Below are 19,739 nucleotides of genomic sequence, written 5' to 3' on the forward strand. Positions count from 1 at the left end.
CTAGTTAAAACTTGGACATGGGCTAGTGCCAGGACTTCACATTGTCACTCAATAAGGATTTGCTGAGGGACTGTTGTGAGGCACAAGTCTAGGAAGAACCTCCAAACCGTGGGGACATGAACTTTGCTCTACATTTCCCCAAGATAATCAAGTTTCTTAGCAGAACAAAGTAATGACTGCCAGCTACACTCCTCCCTAGACAGATCTCAAAGCAAGAGGCCACTGGCTTAGAAATGCTCAAGTTGTTACACATCTTGGCTGTGTATCCCCAACTACTTACTAGAGGGGAGGTAGTAGTATAGTGGAAGAGCAGGATTTGGAATCAGGGTCCAAGCTAAGAAGAGTTCTAGCTCTACCAGAGAACCTGGGAGACTTTGGGCAAGTCAGTCTCTCTGGGCCTCAGGTTTCTCAGCCATGGAGTTGAGATTAGACTCAATTTTAAAGGTCCCTTCCAAGTTTGGAGGTATTGCTGCTGGTGGGGGGGAGGTGTCGGGAAATTGGACTTCTTTCTTCATTCAAACTTCTAGCTGGTAGACAAAATATGAAAATAATTTAACCCACGAAAATTACTTCAGAATATATAGAAACCTAGACAACAAATACCAAAAAAGGGCAAACTTAAGTATGCAGATGCTGGGGGCACTCCAGTAAGGGAGCGATTAAAACCAGACTGTATTAATAAAGGTTTTAGAAAGGTAAGCTGAACCATCCTGAGCTGGAGGGAGGGGCATTGGGTGACAAAGGATTTTATTTTATTTTTAAGGACTTAATTTTAGTAAGCGGCCTTACTAGCCTGGTCCTGTTCTTAAATCCTGGAATAGCTAGGCCGCTCAAGTCATTCCAAGTGTGATGATTTGACATGGCACTAAGGCAGCCTCTGCTCCCAACTCGGCTTTGAATCTGACCTTCCCCTCTGAAGCTGCTACCAGCTTTAGTTTTTCTTGTTCTATATACAATGATTTATGAACATAGTGAGGGGGCCAAATAATTCCTTATCTTTGTATGCCAGCACCATGCCTTACATATTGCAGCCACTTCATAGTTGCTGCTTACCAATAACAACAAAATTAAGGCAACCTCAGTATGTAAATTTGAAATTAGTTTATTACTCAGTTCAGTCACCAAAACCCACTGGATTCTTTCCCCTAGAGAATAGTTTTTGTTCAGTCATTTTCAGTCATGTTTGACTCTGCAAACCTCATTTAGGATTTTCTTGGTAGAGATACTGGAGGTTTGCCATTTCCTTCTCCGGCTCATTTTACAGATGAGGAAACTGAAGCAAACAGTGTGAAGTGACTTGCCCAGGGTCACACAGCTAGGAAGTGTCTTGAGGCTGGATTTGAATTCAGGAAAATGAGTATTCCAGACTCCAGCCTCATTCACTCTATCCACTTCAGTGCCACCTAGCTGCCCTTCTTGAGAAACAGAATCATCAAAGGCTGCATCAGCTCTGCCCCTTAGTGTCTGTGTGACCCTGGACTCATTAATCTCAGTCTCAGCTTCCTCACCTGTAAAATGAAGGAAGTGGACCAGCTTCTCACTCCTATGATGCTTTACAAATAGAACAATTCTAGATTCTTTCAGCCATATATAATAAGTCATATCCTTTGCACGGACCATGGATTAACCAATAGTTGTCTAACACAGATGATGAAGCAGCTAGCTTAGCAGAGAGGGCTGGCCTTGGCTGTTATCTGTTAAACTGGCTGTGTGACCCTGGCCAGGCCAGTTCATTTTGGTCTCCCCCAGGCAACTCTCCAAAACTAAGGTACCGATGACCTGTGAAATGAAATCCTTTGTCCTTAATGGGTGACAAAGAGATGATTCATGGACCTTTTCTGTAAGGCTATTTAAGGAATCTATAACTAGCTAGAGGAAACTGAGCTCAAAGTTGCAGGCACACTGCGGTTTCACTTTTCCCCAGACTGAAGCTATCCCTAGAATGAAGAACAGGAACAGAAATGCCTATATTGCTCATCAAGAATCCACATTTATTAAGCATCAAATAAAAACCAGAGTGTCCCCTGCCCTCAAGGAGCTTACATTCTAGTGATTACTTATCTCTTTCAAACACACCACGAGCCTCCTATAGACTCCATACATCACTACTATTCCAGGCAAGAACACTCCAAACTCCAAGGTGGTTTGCAGACAGGAAGCATAATCCCTATAACTGCTGTTCATGCTGGTGTGGAGGCTGCCACTAAATCTGGAAGTCTTCAGGGAAATGGTGAAGGACCAGAGAACTCTTTGCTCTAAGCCAAGCCAAAAACTCACATCTGGGGCCATTTAAGCTGCTTCTCTCCTTGGTCTCGAACATTTTACATTTACAAGCGACTCTGAATGTACTTTAACAGTATAATTTACAGGAACTGGGCAGAACCAGCTCTCTAAGTATAAAACTGGGCCAGCTAGGACTGGGTAGCTAAATAATCTTTGCCCTTCAGCTTGGGGATGGGATTGGGGTGGGAGTGGAGGTTAATAATCTCTGGAATGTGGTTTTTAGAATTAAATCCTCTTACCAGGCAGGTGGTAGCAGCCAGCAGTTATTAGTAATTATACTCAAGTCCTTGATATAAACTTCAGGATGGTCAGGATTCAGTTAGCACTGAAAGTGACATAAAAACACCTTTAAAAACATTTTTTAAAAACCTAGCCTTCACTAAACACTTAAAACATTCGAATTCTCAAACTGTAACAAGTAAATCAGACTAACATCAGTGCTTTTAGGTTTCTGTATGAACTAGTGATGAGAGATAGATGGTTCTTTTCACAAATACTTCACCAGTATACATATACAACCACATATACATCTAGCAGCATGTCTTACAATAACTCAGCATATTAGGCAAGTGAAGCAAATGAGACTTTAGAAACAACATGGCAGTTGGGAAGGTTCTGCTGTTCCACTGCTTACTAGTTAGGTATTAATTTGCTCCTCTCCACAATATAATTTGATCTGGTCTGGCTGGATGTCAGAGGCCTGGGCAGATCTTAAGTAAAAGTACAAAGGCCACCTTACCCAACAGAAACAGGGAGTGTTCTGCCTAAGATTATTCACAGATATTCAACCACAATGTTCTGGAACTCTTTGTTGGGATCATCTCCATCTAGAAGAGGCTGATTTTGCCTTTTGTTTTCCCTCCAGGGAGGAGCACGGGAATTACCTGAATTTGACCTCAGAGAAAAATATATCAGGTCAGGAGAAAAAGGGATATCTCGAAAGGCATGAAGAAGGAAAATGCCAAAAACTATGGTTAAGAAACCGCTGATTGTGCCAATGATACTGTCTAGGACCATATATTGCCATTCCTTAAAGAGAATGGCAGAGCAAGTCATGACAGCTGTGGTGAAAAGGACATAATAGATGGGAGTGACTATCGAGGTATTGAAAATGTCCAAAGCCCGGTTCAGATAGTTGATCTGAATGCTTATACAAACCACCAGACAAAACAGCAGCACCCAACCAAGGGGTTCCTTCAGGACAGACTTCCCTGAAAAAAGCTCCTTCAGGGAGATGCCCAAACCCTTGACGCAGGACACAGAAAGGGAACCAATTGAGGAGCAGATCAGAACGTACACCAGGACATTACTATGGCCATATCGAGGTCCTACCACAAAGATAAGGGCAGTGGAACTTGCCAGCACACATATGGCAAATCCAATGAATCCTGAGAAAAAAGAGAATTCAATCAATAAAAATTTGAAATCTATTATTACACACACATTTTTATTTTGACATTCAGTCATCTCAGTCGTGTCTGACAGGCATAAGAAATGCCAAATCATTAAAACATATACATCTCAGCGAGAGTAACAGTGAATCAATTTGTCTGTCCTTTAATCATATTCACCAGTAAGGTTTTAGTTCTAAATTTTCCCCTTCTACCTGTCCCCATCAAAAAGGTTTAAAGAGAGGGATCGTTTCTGCCTCAGAGGTACCTACTAGGAAACAGGGGGGTGGGGGGGGTGGGGGGAACAGGGATGGGGACACACACAACAGATCAGGGTTTAGGCACATTAGTAGAAAATTCATTATGGAGAAAATGGCCAACAGGATTTTGAGCTATCAAATTAATAGATTCTCCAACTGGAAGTAGTGCTTCTGCTAAGGGTTACATTAGGGTGTCTAAAACATTACAAAAAGGTTAGAAATTATATGAATTATTAAATCTGGGTAATTATATGAAATGTACCTTGAACTCTGAGAAATGTGATAAAATAATGGAGAAACAGAGCTAGGAGATACTTGTTTAATTTGCTTCATCCTCCACAGAAAAGAGAAAACAAGTCAATGAATGCTCTTAAAGGTCCCCTTCCAAGTTTGGAGGCATTGCTACTTTTTTTGGAGGGGAGGGGGGGGAAATTGGACTCTTCCCTACATTCAAACTTCCTCTCTAGTTGGTAGACAAAGTGTGAAAATAATTTCACACCTAAAAATTACTTCAGAACATTTAGGAACCTAGACAACAAATGCAAAACAAAAGGTAAACAAAGGGGGAGGGGAGTGTTGTCCTTGGTGGCGCTATAATCCTACATAGTAGGTGCTTTGTTGAGAACCAGTAAGCAAAAAGGAACTGAAGGTTTCAGTCTCCAGTGACAAGAAAGTGGTTCTACCAACAGAAACCAGGAGGTTAGGATGGAGGGCAAAGTTAAATGGCTAATGAGTTTGGTTTGTTTTGGTTTTGGGGGGTTCTTTTTGGCTGGGCAATGGGGTTAAGTGACTGGCCCAGGGTCACAAAGCTAAGTGAGTCTTATATGTCTGAGGCTGGATTTGAACTCTGATCCTCCTGATTCCAGGGCCGGTGCTCTATCCACTTCACCACCTAGCTGCCCCCGTGAGTTTGGTTTGGAACATCCAGAATGAGATGTCCATAAGCCCTATCTCAGTGCTATTGAACGTTATTTAACCAATGACTTGGATAAAGGCTTATCAACTCGCTGATGATGACAGAATTAGGATTCTAAAGGGCCTCACCAGGCTAGACCACTGGGGTAAACTGTATTGAATCGGGAAAGATGTGTTGGGTTAAAACTGTACCTTATTTTGGTGCCTCTGGCCACCTCCCCCTCCTTTCTACTTAGCATGATAAGTATATTTACAAGGAGCCAGTTTAAAGTAGCAATAGCAGGAAATAAGATTGCAAAGGGGAACCTAGAAGTTGTGAACAAGCTGTTCCAAAGATAAAAGGAGCATAATTTACAAACTGTATTGTATCTTAACCAAAAATCACATCCTGGTAATATGTGCTGACTCAGGGGAAGTCATCTGGGCTTTCTTTGTCAGACCTTTGGCTCCTATGATACAGAAATCTCAGAGAAGTTCCTGACATCTGTAGTAAGTCCAGCAGAACACCAAATGGTGCTGATAACTTTGAGAGGATGTGAATATGTTAACGAACTAATTCCAAAGTGGCACAGATAAGAGTAAGTCTGTTCTCCTCAAAAAGCTATAAAAACAAGACCTTGAATTCTTTCCCCTCCATCTGGGTCCATGCCGCCAAGGGTTCCCAACTCTAATCCACAGTTACTCAAGTGATTCTCCATACCTGTCTCCCTCCCCCTCCTCCTCTGATGCCCACCTTCCTCTGCCACCCTATCCCCCATTGTCTGTCTTTGTATCCCTCTTCCCTGACTGTCTGTACTTTCTGTGCCTGTTCCTCCCTCCACAATACCATGATGGCAGTGGGAAGTGAGGTTTAATTGCAGCCTTACTTCCCACTGTCATCATGGTCTTGCCCATCAAGTACCTAAAGAACCAGGCATGCCTACCCCATTTCGTGTTTCCATAAAGTATCAATTCATGTGATCTCACACTTGGATTAAGAGAAATCAACTTTGCAAGTACAAGACGGCTAGTCAGCAGTTCCTCTGAAAGACCCTAGGGTGTCGAGGATTACAACAAGCCCAGTGAACAACTATGAAATGGCAACCAAAAAAGCTAAAGCAACATTGAGGCACATTAAGAGAGACACTGTGTCCAAGAATAGGGAAGTAAGCATTTCAGCCTCACTTTGCCCTGGTCACCTTCACTGTGGACACTGTGGACACTGTGTTCATTTACCTGTGGATACTACATTTCAGGAAGGACGGTGATAAGCCTGAGAACATTCAGAGGAGGCTAACCAGGATAGTCCTAGAAAGATTAGCTGAAAGAACGGGGGGGGGGGGGGGAGGCAGATAGCATAACCGTGTCAAGATGATTATACAGAAGAGGAATGCCACTGGTTCAGGCCCCAGACACAGCTAGGAGCAGTGGGGAGAAGCTGCAAAGGGGCAAATTTCAGCTTGATGATAGGAAAAACTTCCTACCAACTAACTTTAGCCATGAGGGTAAAGGCCTGCCTCAGAACATAGTGAGTTTCACCTATCAGACTGGCCAACATGACAAAACAGGAAAATGATAAATGTTGGAGAAGACGTGGTAAAATTTGAACACTAATGCATTGTTGGTGGAGTTGTGAACTGATCTAGCCATTCTGGAGAGCAATTTGGAACTATGCCCAAAGGGCTATAAAAATGTGCATACCCTTTGACTCAGCAATAGCACTTCTAGGGCTATATCTCAAAGAGACCATAGAAATGGGAAAAGGACCCACATGTACAAAAATATTTATAGCAGCTCTTTCTGTGGTGGCAAAGAATTGGAAGTTGAGGGGATGTCCATCCATTGGGGAATAGCTGAACAAGTTGTGGTATATGAATGTAATGGAATACTATTGTGCTATAAGAAATGATGAACAGGCAGACTTCACAAAAACCTGGAAAGACTTGTATGGTCTGATGCTGAGTGAAGTGAGCAGAACCAGGAGAACGTCGTACACAGTAACAGTCACGTTGTGCAATGACTAATATTGATAGAGTTAGCCCTTCTCAGCAATACAAGGATCTAAGACATCTCCAAAGACCTCATGATGGAAAATGCTATCCACATCCAAAGAAAGAACTATGGAGTTTGAATGCAGGTCAAAGTATACTATTTGCAAAAAACCAAAAAACCCAAAAAACATAGTGAGTTCTCTGCCTGAAAGGATTCAAGGAAGGGCTGCCCTGCCATCTGCCTGGGTATTCTTTTTCAGGTTGGACTCAATGGCCTCTGAGATCCACCCCCTCCGGCTCAGATCTTAGGAGGGCCAAGTGAAAGTCAAAGGGAAACAGAAAGCCTAGAGTAGATTTGGCTCCGCTTCTGAAATTTAAGGCCTTGATGTATTTGTCTGGCCTACTGTGCTACATCAGCAGTTTGGAAGATGAAAATCGAAGGAATTCCATGAGGGCATTAAAGGTCCCAGCTGGAGGTCATTCACATGGTCTCCACAACCTGCATTTCTTCCTCACTACTAGCTGACTAGCACTGTCTCTCATTCCTGTCCCAAGTAATCTGGGTACCACGTCTATTCCACTCAATAGATGGGAAAGTTGACTTCTGAACTTTATGGGGAAAAATAGAGCTTCTCTCTTTCTCTAGGGATGAAATCAAACCTTCTGTTTGTTCTCATGGAAGGTAAAGTGGATCATAGAGGGGGAGGTGGTCACAAAAATGTTAAAAACTACTGATCTGATCAATTATATAGAATTAAAAAGAACTCACAAATGTGATTAATAAAGTCCAGAGTAAACAAAATACAGTATCCTAGAGAGAGATGGCGATTTCCTCTCATCTCCTGTCTTCCAAGGCAGTATTTTCTAAGAAGTTGCCATGCAACTTGATTTTCTGCCAGATGTCCTCAGATTAGCGTAATCAGAAGCAGAGGCAGGTACTGAGAGTCTGGAGTTTGGCGAATTAGAAAAACAAAGAATCAGAAGTAGAAGATGGAACAAATTAGTTGCTTTGACCAAAGTCTTTATTGGCTAGTGGCCAACCAACTGATGAGTCGCTGCTCTACATTTAGGAAGGCAGACACCGTCAGCAGAACCATATTCGAAGCCTTTTCAGCTGAGAACTTATACATACCAGAGGTTGCACAAGTCTAGAGAAACTACAGCCACCTCCATGTCACAATGAGACACCAGAGTAGGACTGGAAGAGTGTTGAAAGCAGGAACTACCAAAACCATCTACCTTCTCCCAACTAAAATTCCAACCAAGGCTTTTGTCATACTAAGGTATTTCAAATCAAAATCATGTTAGAATTTCCCTTATGGTACCTGGACTTCTCAGCTTCTCAGACATCTCTGCCAAGGTGAAGATCATGTCCTCCTGGGGGGCATGGATCACCATCATCGTTGAGCCCAGAATACTTAGCACACAACCAATCTTCCCATGAATGTTCAACTTTTCATTCAAGAAGTAAGAGGACAAAATGGAACTGAGGGTAAACATAAAACATGTCAATAAACTCAGGCAGAGATTCTTTCATCAATAACACTCAGCTGTAAATCAATACCATACTGGCTCAGCACAGGGAGGATTCTGAGTGCCAGGGAAAACAACCAGGTTCACAAGAGTGAACTATATTCACTATATTACATAAGACTGCAACAGGAGTGAGATAGCTAAGCATTTAATTGGACCAAGCTGATCCTGGGGGACAAAAAGGGGGGGGGGAGAACTGGTAGTAGACACAGGAAGATAAAAAAAACCAAAAAAAAAGTGAATGTATAAATAGTCATTTAAGTTGGGCCAGGGTTGGTGGGCGGGAAGAAAACAATTTGCTCTATTCATGAAAAAGAATTCATCGCAATAGGAGACTCATGAAGTTCCAAAAGGAAACTTTCTCCCCAAAACAGACAGAGTTAAGGGAAAGAAAAGCTTTTTTCTCCTAGGAAGTAACATACTTCCAGTAAGTAAACTTAGGAAAAGAATGCAAGAAAACAAGGATATTGGGGAAATGGAAGAAAATATCTTCACCAATAATTCATCATCATTTCAGGTTGCTAGGACACAGACTCAAATAAAGCACCTGAACACTGCTTACCTCACTAACACACTCAGTGCACCCAGGGGTGTTACTAGTGTGGCTGGGGGCAAAAGCATAGGCAGCAAAATTGGCAGCTTCTCCGACCCCCACTGCAAAGGAGAAACAACTTTCTTGATTAGGGAAGTGATCTGCATTACAAGCAAAACTTGGCATGAGTACAATGTTATCTATAGCAACTACAGGTTCACTATCATCTCTCATCAGATCTTGATGGAGACAGTCCAGGACCCTGAACCCAAGAGCTTTGGGAATAGCAATGCCCCCCCCAAACCACCAGATCTGCTTCCAGCCCAGCCCCCACAGCCATCATTGTGGAGAAGGGGCCCGCCTTCCTCATCACCACCAGCAACAAATGCTGACCAACGGCCACCAACAGGTGGATAGGCACAGGGCCCTGGGAGTAGCAGCACCTCCCAGACCACCGGTCCTGCCATCATCTGGGGAAGCAACTCCCGTGGAGAAGGGGCCGGCCAGCCCCACCAACTGTCACACACAGGGCAGGCAAGCCAGCCTAGATGAAGCAGTCAGGCACCCTGAGGGAAAAACAGGAGGCAGCATGTGCCAGACAAGTGAAACCACCAACATCACCACCTTGACCAGCATCTCCCCTCCGATCCCAATGGTCAGAGCCCAGGACCCTGGACCTGAGGGCCTTGGGAATAGCATTTCTTCCAGCCCAGTGCTCTTGGCTATCAACTCCTGTGCAGGGGCACCCTGGCCATTGCTCCATAGTTACTGAACACCTAGAAAAGAAAGTTCTTGCACCAAAGTCCTTGGCCCTGTCCAATGGTTCAACATCAGAAACTGATATGATTTGAACAGTGGAAATACTACTAAAGAGAAGGCCTGACCATCTGCTTTGCCACTGTACCCTGGGACCTTTCCATCCCACTTGTAGAAGAAACCTTCCAAATGGGGTGTTCCCCCTTCCCCCTGTTAGAATGTGAGCTCCCTAAGAGCATGGATTGTCTGACTTTTCTATCTGTACCCCCCAGGGCTTGGTTTAGTGTTTTGTACATGATAAATACTTCATTTATTCATTCATCCACACAGTTTTTAAAGTCAAGCCTACCTAATGCAAAGTCTTGGGTTCTTATATGTATTTGCTTAATAAACTCTTCTTTACCTAGTTCTTCTATGCAACTTCTTCCTTGATGACAAAAATCCTTGAGCAGGAGTGAAATTAGGATCCTCTACTAGAAACTGATTGCTGCCCTGGCAGATTGAGAGTTTAACCCCAGTAAGTAAGGGTTACTTATTACAATGCGTCAATAAATGTGGATTGTGTGATGAAATGTTAAATAAGTTTAGAAAGCTAACAGGAGACCATTCTACTTGAGCAAAAGCCCGAGTAGTCAGGATTTGCATTCAAGGCCCCTGTGTTAGACACTAAGGTAATCCCTGTCTCATGCTAGCACTTGTCCCCTGAACATTACCCTGATTTGTACAGAACTCCTAGGAAGACATCTGTGAGCAGTGACAGGCCCAAGTTTTGTGACTTTAAGCCAACACCCCAGAAGCTGTGTTGTTACTGCTATTCATTTGCCTACTTGGAAAGTGGACTAGGAGCTAGAAAGATATTAAAGAGGTTTTTCATAAGGGAACAGGGAGTGAATATGGGTCTCTACCTACGTGACCACACGTGAGTGTACTTACACATTTTCATGTTCACAATACAGGACAAAAACCATTCGTTTGGGAGCAAGAGAAAGCACGAGCGCTTGTCAGTCTGCAGCACAGCAGGCTATAATCAATGTGATTAAAAACCTGTTATACATATTTAGGAGAATCTTTGCCAGAATACAATTGGTTAAATAGAACTGCAATAGAGGGGGCAGCTAGGTGGCACAGTGGATAGAGCTCAGGCCCTGAAGTCAGGAGGACCTGAGTTCAAATCCGGCCTCAGACCAAACACTTGACACTTACTAGCTGTGTGACCCTGGGCAAGTCACTTAACCCCAATTGCCTTAAAAAAAAAACTGCAATAGAAAAAACCATTGTGCACGCTTAATGCAGAATGTTCATCTCTCCAGCTGATTCTAAAGTAACTGGTTGCCTTATTTTGATATTTCTCTTTCAGACTGCAATTTCATGAACAAACCAAAAAAAACTTACTGGATAGTAGTCCAGCCCACCAGAGCCACTCCTTTAGGTATGCATGGCCACCATGACCTAAAAGAAGGAAGAGAAGTTACATACCTACCAGGCCTTAAGGACTGCAATCAAGAAGAGCAATAGTACAACTGGGATGTTTTCCTGTACATGAAAGGACAATTTTCTCATTCCTCCTGACCTGCTATAACTTGGAGGGTCTTTGGATTCCTCCTGCCAACTTCCTAAAGATTGTTCTTTTTCATTCCCCTTTTTTGCCAAAAGACAGAGCATTTTGACCAGAACTTGTGAATGTTCAATGCAGAAGATTCATCACAGCATCTAGTACCCATGGCAGTCCCTTTCAATACATCCAGGGAAGGGAAACTCTGCTCCAGGCAGCGGGCCTTTGGGTTTGGGCACAGCGCATACCAAAGGGCAAGAGCTGAGGTAAATAAATCCTAATGCTGGTCTATACTGTGTAACTTCTGACTGCAAACTAAGAATAAAAGAATTTGAATGCAACAAGCTTTTAAAAATCTGAACCTGACAACTATACTCCTTAAATCACTTACCCTTACAGATTTATTGAATAACTGCTGTCTTCAGCACAGCGCCTTCAAAATCCTGGGTCTTCTTCCACCCAGAAAGTACATTCAATTTTCAACTGTTATCCCTCCCCTCTGTTATCATGGATAATGAGAAATCAAATTCAGAGACAACCCTAAAAACTACCCTTGAACTCATTTCAACCTTTTCTAAGAGCCAATTAACAAGTATGCTAATAACAATACCTACATATTCCCATTTAGCCTCCTTTCCATCTTAACACCACCTATCTTTTCAGCTCAAAGGCGAAAAGCAAGAGGAAAGAAACATTCTGACAAATCAACCCAGGAATAAAGAGTTGGCTATACCTGCTCTCACAGAGCCTCTGCTGGCAATCTTAAGAAGTCCCTTCTTCTTCAGGATGAAGCTTGCACCAATGAAAATGCTGGAGCTGAGAGCCAAGCTCAGACCAATATAGAAGTTATTTTGGCCAGCCATCATCTCTGGCCAGCACTGGTCCTGTTGGGATTTTGAAAAAGCAGATTTGAGGACACTTGCCCTTTGACAAAGTTCAATGGATTCAATGTGGATTCATGAAGATCAGATGGCAAAGATTCCTTTTGAGGACAGCACTAAGTGGGCAAACCGGCTGGCTAGAGAAGGTCTTGGCGACTTATTGAGACAATTGATCAAAGTGAATAATTTTATTTTTCAGTATTTTGAGGAATTTTATTTTTCACTGAGACCATTGACTTTTTACAAAGACAATTAAACTGCTTCAACTTTAATCCTAGCTCTTGTGCATATCACCTCATTAGTTCATCCCCAGCAAATGGACAGGGGGTTGGCTTTTTCCTTGAAGCTGCTTAAATGTTTTAGGTTTAGATGTGTTTTTGAAGTTGATTTTTTTTTAAATGAGGCAGTTGGGGTTAAGTGACCTGCCCAGAGTCACACAGCTAGTGAAGTGTTATGTATCTGAGGCTGCATTTGAACTCAGGTCCTCCTGACTCCAGGGCCAGCACTGTGCCACCTAGCTGCACCGAAGTTGATTTTTAAAAGGCAGGCAAACTATCACATCGCCTTCCTCCTCCTCATCCATGAACATTTGTCAAGTAAGGCACTGACTAGGCAATTTAAATATAGAAATGGTGCCATACGTGTGCTGTCTGCTTGCTACCATGAAACAGACTGAGATTTTGGAGGGGAAAAAAAAAGGCCAAAGGACCCTGTTTAAGGGACAGCAGGAGTACTGAATCAAAGAATACTGAAGAGATGCTACTCGTGTCTGATGTGCATGTATGTCTGTGCATGTACATAGATAGCAATCTATATATTAGTCCTGCTTTTGGACTCAGCTTCTAGTCATTTAGAGTAACTCTCCAGTGATATGGTTCAATACTCTATAATTCCCCAGTTTACAGGACAAATCCAGCATTCAGTGTTCCTAAAAATGGCTGTCTTGCAATGGTTCCAATCTTCCAATTTCAAATTATTGCTTCTGATCTCTATTGCCAATCCAATTCAATCTGTCCTAATCCCTAATCCCCTTCTTCTCTCAATTTCTTTACTCTTAGTCTCACCCCTACGTTCAGATTTATAGATTCTTTCACCCATTTTCTCACCTATATTAATTCAGCCCATTCCTCAAGCTCCAATTTAGCTGTAAATAATTTATTTCACTGATTTTCTACTGCATGAAGCCTCTTTATCATCCACTTAATACCACAGGCTTGTACAACACATTTTGTTGGTGAAAATACAGGCAATTTTTGAAAAAAGGTACACATTTATTGAATACAAAATCATAGACTTTTTCCCACCAGACTAAAAATATCCCAAATATAACTATTGTTAATTTTTAAAACTGAAAAACTAAATTTTAGTTGCAAAATTATAAAGAATAGGCATGACTCCAAAGAAAAAAATATGAGAAGATACCCTACTCCTTTGCAGAGGTGGGAAGTCCACAAATGTTATACATAGCCTATATTTTCAAGCTTTTTTTGATGTATTGATCAGTTATGCTGATTATTTCCTCTTTTTCTTTGTTTTTGTCTTAAAAATACTATTTATTATACGGGATGGTTCTCTGGGAGGGGGAAGGATACTGAGGTAAGTTATGGTGATATAAAAAACAAAAGACCGCAATAAAAACTTAATTAAAACAAAAAACATTCCACTGATAAAACTTTACTCTAAAAATACAAATTTAAAAAATGAAACACAAAAAACCCCCGACATTTTCTTTAGCCATATTATCCACTCCTGTATTTAGCACAGTTCCGTTATTTCCCGCCGTCATGTTTTAGTTTCCCAACTAGACTGCGGGGATTGCTCTCATCTCTGCACCCCAAAACCAGCGCTTAGAACATCAAATCCAACCCACAGCCCGTTTGGTAAGAAGTCAGGGAAAACATTCTGTTTTGAGGATGGGAGGGTGCCTGCTCTGAGAGGTGTGAAACTGAGTCCTGGGAGAAGACTCGTAGAGTCTTTTATGAAGGGGATTTGTTCTGTGAAGTTTGGATTGAGTCACAGGCCCACACTTGAGGACCTAGAGGGCCACCCGTAGCCTCGAGGCTGCAGGTTCCCCACTCCTGCTAGCATCTTCCCACTTTTTTTTTTAGGCCACGTGATCAGAGGGGAAATCCTTTGAGGCTGAGGGTCTTCTTTGGGGGAGATGAAGGATTGTGCTTCCACCCCGCCCAATTCTGACCCTCTCAGGTGAGGCTGCTGGAGCATTAAGGCAGGACCCAGTGGGAGGAGGGGCAGTGCATGATTTTTCTTTTCTTGGAAAAAAAATGCTTTTAATCTTTATTTTCTAAGACATCCCTTCCCCAAAATCACCCCTGGTAACAGAATTTTCAAGCATGACGGGGAGGATACAAAATTTAAAAAATTTTAATGAAGAGGGGGAAAACTGTTGGGGATGCTTAAAGTGAACAGCTCACTTCCGGCCTCGCTGTGCTGTCCACATCTGGCATCCCCCTATCTCCCCCCACCGCCGCCCCCCACCCCCGCCGCCACCCCTACCTTTCTCCCAAAGCCGAGCGCGTGCTCCCCAGGCCCCGACCTCGCCTCGCCCACACGAGGAGGGAGGGAGGGAGGGAAGGGAGAGAGGCAGGAAGGAAGGAGGGAGGGAGGCAGGCCCGCGAACCGCCCTCCCGCAGCACCTGCGAAAATCCCGCCTTCCCGCGGCCTCCCCGCCCCCACCCCACTTCCGCTGCCTCGCTCTGGCGGCCCTGAACCCGGAACCCCGCCCAGAGTGCGCGACGCAAGGGGGCGGGGCCTCCAAGCGCTTCCGGTGCCCGCCCAGATCCTCAGGCGCTGCGCCTCCCGCCGTCGTCAAGTCGTCGTCGTCTGGAGGTCGTTGTCGTCGGACGGGGCGGCGGCGGTCGTCTTAGTCGATTTGGGGTCGGTGAGTGGGCCAGGGCCCTTGAGGAGAGGGCGGGCTCCGACCCGTCGGCTGCGGGAGTTGGAGCCGTGACTCTTCTGTGGGGAGAAACGGGGGAGGGGGCGGGAGGGGGGGCGGGGCTGGGAGCTGTGAAGAAAATCAGAGCCCCCAGGAGCAGGAGGAGCCCCCGGAGGCCGTCCTCTGCAATCCCCTCTCTTTACACTTGGAGAAACTGAGGCGAAAGGGAAGGGACTGCCCCCAAATAGGGAGGCAGTGTGGTTCAGTGGAAAGCGTTGAACTTGGCGTTTCAGGACCTGGGTTCGATTTCCGCCTCAGCCCCTTAATAACTTGCGTCACCGTAGGCTGGTCACTTAACTGTCTGGGGTGGGGCCTCAGTACCTTCCTCTGAAAAATGAGGAGGTAGGAAGTAACCCAGAGCTGCTAAGCCTTTTTTTTTTTTTTGCACCATTGACCCCCTTGGGCTGTCTGGTGAAGCGAATGGATCCCTTCTCAGAATCATGTCATTGAGTGCCAAAATTACAGTAGGAAACCAATTATGTGAAAATACCGATATTAAAATAATTTTAAGACGAATTCCCAGACCCCGGACTAGATGGACTCTAAGAATAATAAAAGCAGTAAAGGGCAGAGCCAGGATGTGAACCTCTGGCTCTGGAGCTAGCGCTGTTGCCGCTGAATCACATCGAGGTGAGGATTGGGGGAAGTCATGGGTGAGAGCCTGTTGCTTAAGGTTCAGTATTACTAGAACCAACCCTTTTTTAGTCCGGACAGGAAAAGATGGTGAGAAATAAAGCTCCCCAGAGAATTCTGTAACCACCTTTCATCATCTGGTTCCTCACCTTTTACCACCGTCCTTAGGGAATTTAGAGGTCTAGTGCCTTATTTTACAAATTAGTAAACTAAGACTTAGAGAGGTTAAAGTAACTTCCCCAGCTCACACAAGTAGTGGCAGAGCTAGGAATAAAACACAGGGCTGCTGGGCCTGACAAACTACACCTCTTTCCATCACACAAGGAGTTCCTAATCTTTTGCAGTCCGGTGCCCTTTGGCTTTCAGGAAACCTTACCGTACTATTTAATATGAAGGCACTAAATTGTAGACTTTACCATGCATATGCACTTAAAAAAACAGATTAATTTAGAAATATAATTTATTAAAATATTCATAGATTTATATCATTTATACATTTAAAACCTTATGGGTATGTTCAGTAAGAATGGGATATACTTTTCCAAGGGTACTCCAAAAAGTTTGTAGCTTCAGTGATTGGAAGGCAGTTTTTTTAAAAAATCCAATCAAAATATTCCCCATGATCCTTTGACAAGCTTCTCTTGCCCACTCCCCTGCAGGTATGGGTATCCTTCTGTTGGAAAACCCCTGCTAAACCATTTTGCCCCCGGAGGAGAACCAGAAATAAATCTGAGTTACCTGGTCCCAAAGTATTTAAAAGTAGCTCTACTGGGAAGTCTTCAGTTTAAATTGCTGTGGCTGAAGTTTGTATAGCAGTAGAAGGTTGGGGTGGTATTAAGGGATGGTTGATATAATCCTCAGACTCTGGCTTTTATTTTATTTGCTTTATTTTAATGGACCTTCCCCCTTACATTTATATTTAGTTTTTGAATGATACGAGCATGTATAAATATTTGTATGAAGCAAGAAGAGAAGAAATGGCTATCACACGTAATACATTTGTGGTTTTTTCCCCCGTCTCTCTCATGCTGGGTGTCTCTGGGGTTCTGTGGTGAAAAAGGATACTATGAAATGCTAAATTCTCTTTGCATTCTGTGCCTTTCCAAAAATTTCTTAAGTCACCTTTAGAGTTGAACATGGAATAATAGCTGGGTGGCAGAGTGGATAAAGTGCCAGTGCCAGACTTGGTAGTTAGGAAGACCTAACTACCCTGGGTTAAGTCACAGTAACCTCTCTCATCCTCAGCTTAATCATTGTAAAATGGGAATAATAACAGCATCTACATCACAGAGTTGTTGTGAGGATCAAATGAGATAATATGGTGATTGTTCTGCAAACCTTAAATACTGTATAAATGCTACCTGCAATTATTATCATAACTTTCAGTTACATACCACTATAACCACAGACCTACATACATATGGCTTCTTTAGCTCCATATGTGTTAAGAGACCTAGAGATATCTGGGGTTTGTGAGTTAATAATAATGCTATTCTCACGTGTGTGTGTGTTTGTTTACATATACACACATGTGCCAGCTTTAAAGTTTTGTAATATGCTGATATGTAGTTTGTCATTTGAACCCCACAGCCCCAAGCCTTGGGAGGTTGATACTACAAGTGTTAGCCCCTTTTTACAGATGATGAAACTAGGGAATGGATTGAAGGACTTGACCCTGTTTATAGGGCTGGTAAGCATCAGATCTAGATTTCTTTGATGCCAGGGCCAGTACTTTATCCACTGTGGTGCACTGCCTTTCTTACCTCATCATCTTGTTCTGTAATCTAAGGTGAAGGGTTTTTTGGCTTGTTTTATGGCACAGCACAAAATCTTTTTACTTTTATCTTGATGACATCTAACTATGAACCTAATTGTCAGGTCAAAAATATATCCATTGCATTCTCACCACCTCTCTCTCTCTCTCTCTCTCTCTCTCTCTCAACTGAAGAACTTGGGGACGCCGGCATCCAGGAAGCTGTTTATGAAAGCTAAGCTGCTCCAGGTATAAATAATACCCCTACTTAAATCCAATAAGTAAATGTTAGAAATAACAAAAAAGAGTAGGAAGGTGATTATTCACCTTACAGAAAGAGTTTTTGCTATCGAAAGGATTTGCTATAGAATTCCTTGTAGAAAGTTTCTCAAATTCATTTCAGATGTGCTTTGATTTGCTGAAGTTGAAATTATTATAAGCATATCACAGGAAGCTCAACCCATCTTTCTTCTTTTAAGGAGTATCGATGTGTAATAAGTTATTATCAGCTTAGAAGGCAGAGAGACTGATGTTACTTCGTCACAAGAACTGACTCACAATCTTCATCTCTACAAGATGAAATAGACTTGGTAGACATAGACTAGTTGTAGAGTTACAGGCACAAGAAACTACCCCTCCTCCAAATAAATGCTTACCTCGTTTTAACCCAAAGAAGTGAACAGATAATGGGAAATTTAGCTATATTTTCCTCAAAACATCATAGACCACTAACTACTCCAAAGGGTTTTGGAGGACTTCAGTCCTCAGTTTATTTCCCTTTTTGCTTGTGATTCTTGCAGAAGACATGTAGTTTTCTTAGAGAGATAGAGTCATCTCTTGTGTTGTTGGACTGTTCTTTGCACTAGAATACAGAATGTCATTGTTCATAGCTTTTACTTAATGAAATATATATGGTTGCTTTCAAGAGAAATTGTGTAACTTAAATTGTCCTTGAAAGTGTAAATAGTTTTCAATTAGAGAGGAGTTGTTCACTTGTTTCAATTGTATCCAACTCTTTGACCCCATTTGAGGTTTTCTTGGCAAAGGTACTAGAGTGGTTTGCCATTTCATTCTCCAGCTCATTTGACAGATGCGGAAACTGAGACAAACGGGGTTCAGTAGCTTGCCAGGGTCACACAGCTAAGAAGTGTCTGAGGCCAGATTTGAACTAGGGAAGATGAGTCTTCCTGACTCCAGGCCCGGCACTCTCTCCACTACGTCACCTAGCTGCTCTGCTTAGAGAGGAGAGGTGGAGATGAAGTGAAGTGGTTCTGAGCTGTATACATTTCATGCTGGCATTGGTACTCGTTAGAGTGCTTATAAAACAACTTATATTTGAACATACCATCTTTAGTGAACAATTGAAGGAAATGAAAAGGGTTTTCACTGACTATTTGTGATTTTGTTTTTCCCCTCTCTGAACTCAAGAACAAAAAATGAGCAAGAATAAAGAGGATCCTCCCCATGAGCTGGAGAACCAATTTATATTACGTCTACCCCTGGTAAGGAAGCCCAGGAGATTAGAACAAATGACTGGAGGCTGAGTTTGAGCGGCTTTTACTCACACTGTGTCAATTTAGACAAACTCTCACACATAAGGATTCTGTTTGGTTGTCAGTTGATAAGTATAAAACCATTATTTAAGAGGATATTGGTCATTAAGGACCGAAATATAGTCATATTTCACTGTGTGTCCACTTCATTGAGGTTGTCTTTTCCTTTGTTCATGACTATTTACTTTTTTTTATGACAATTTACTTTTGAGAGTTATTTTTTCAAATAATATTAACCTTCATCAACTCCATAAGGTCTTTGTGTCTTCACTGCCTATCATGGTACCTGGTACATTATAGGAAATAAATCTCGATTGAATTGAATCATAAGTTTAGAGCTAAAAGTATTCTCTAGTACTAAAGACCTTCTAGTTCAACTCTACCATTTTACAGATGAGTGAACTGAGGTCCAGAGAATCAAAGTGAGTTGCTCAAGATTACACAATTATTAAATGGTTGGTACTATGATTCAAACCCAGGTCCTCTGACTCTAAATCCTGCATTCTTTCTGTGTCACCCTGTCATGCTATATTGGTAGTCCCTGTTTTAGTTAGACACCAAGCTTGTTTTGTTTTAGAATGCTCATATGGCTATGAAGAGGTTGAGAGTTGAATTATGCTCCTCCATGAACATTAAAGTATGTTGTGCTGTTGAAGCCTGGATGTCCTCTGGGATTGGAAAGAACAGGCCTTTTAAATACTGTTTTAGAGCCTCTTTACCCCTTGATATCTGGATTTGAACTTTGAAATGGACCAAAAAAGGGCATTTAATGGG

At 42.6% G+C, this 19,739-nt stretch overlaps 2 protein-coding genes across 9 annotated transcripts in view; one reads left to right on the forward strand and one right to left on the reverse strand.

Annotated features, from left to right (window-relative positions):
* Nucleotides 1–1,962: 1,962 nt before the first annotated feature.
* Nucleotides 1,963–14,735, reverse strand: LOC110192374 (magnesium transporter NIPA2-like). Its single transcript, XM_020963488.2, is given in 7 exon segments — nt 1,963–3,671; nt 8,145–8,305; nt 8,915–8,961; nt 8,963–9,006; nt 11,033–11,089; nt 11,926–12,076; nt 14,588–14,735. Coding segments are annotated over 6 exon segments (1,056 nt in total). The 5' UTR covers nt 12,059–12,076; nt 14,588–14,735; the 3' UTR covers nt 1,963–3,057.
* A 106-nt stretch (nt 14,736–14,841) lies between these two features.
* Nucleotides 14,842–19,739, forward strand: part of TAF7L (TATA-box binding protein associated factor 7 like) — a 28,990-nt gene continuing 24,092 nt past the window's right edge. For 2 of the 8 annotated variants that reach the window (XM_078147817.1, XM_078147823.1), the window contains exons 1-3: nt 14,842–14,972; nt 16,583–16,649; nt 17,608–17,661. In XM_078147817.1, the coding sequence (XP_078003943.1) occupies nt 16,590–16,649; nt 17,608–17,661 (114 nt within the window). In that variant the 5' untranslated portion in view covers nt 14,842–14,972; nt 16,583–16,589. Of the gene's footprint in view, nt 14,973–16,582; nt 16,650–17,607; nt 17,662–18,840; nt 18,915–19,739 lie in introns of all 8 variants that reach the window. The other 6 variants (XM_078147821.1, XM_078147818.1, XM_078147819.1 and 3 more) reach the window with 6 other exon arrangements.

The sequence above is a fragment of the Phascolarctos cinereus genome, unplaced genomic scaffold, assembly GCF_003287225.1.
Source record: "Phascolarctos cinereus isolate Bilbo 61053 unplaced genomic scaffold, phaCin_HiC Scaffold_8;HRSCAF=390, whole genome shotgun sequence".
NCBI classification, from domain to species: domain Eukaryota; kingdom Metazoa; phylum Chordata; class Mammalia; order Diprotodontia; family Phascolarctidae; genus Phascolarctos; species Phascolarctos cinereus.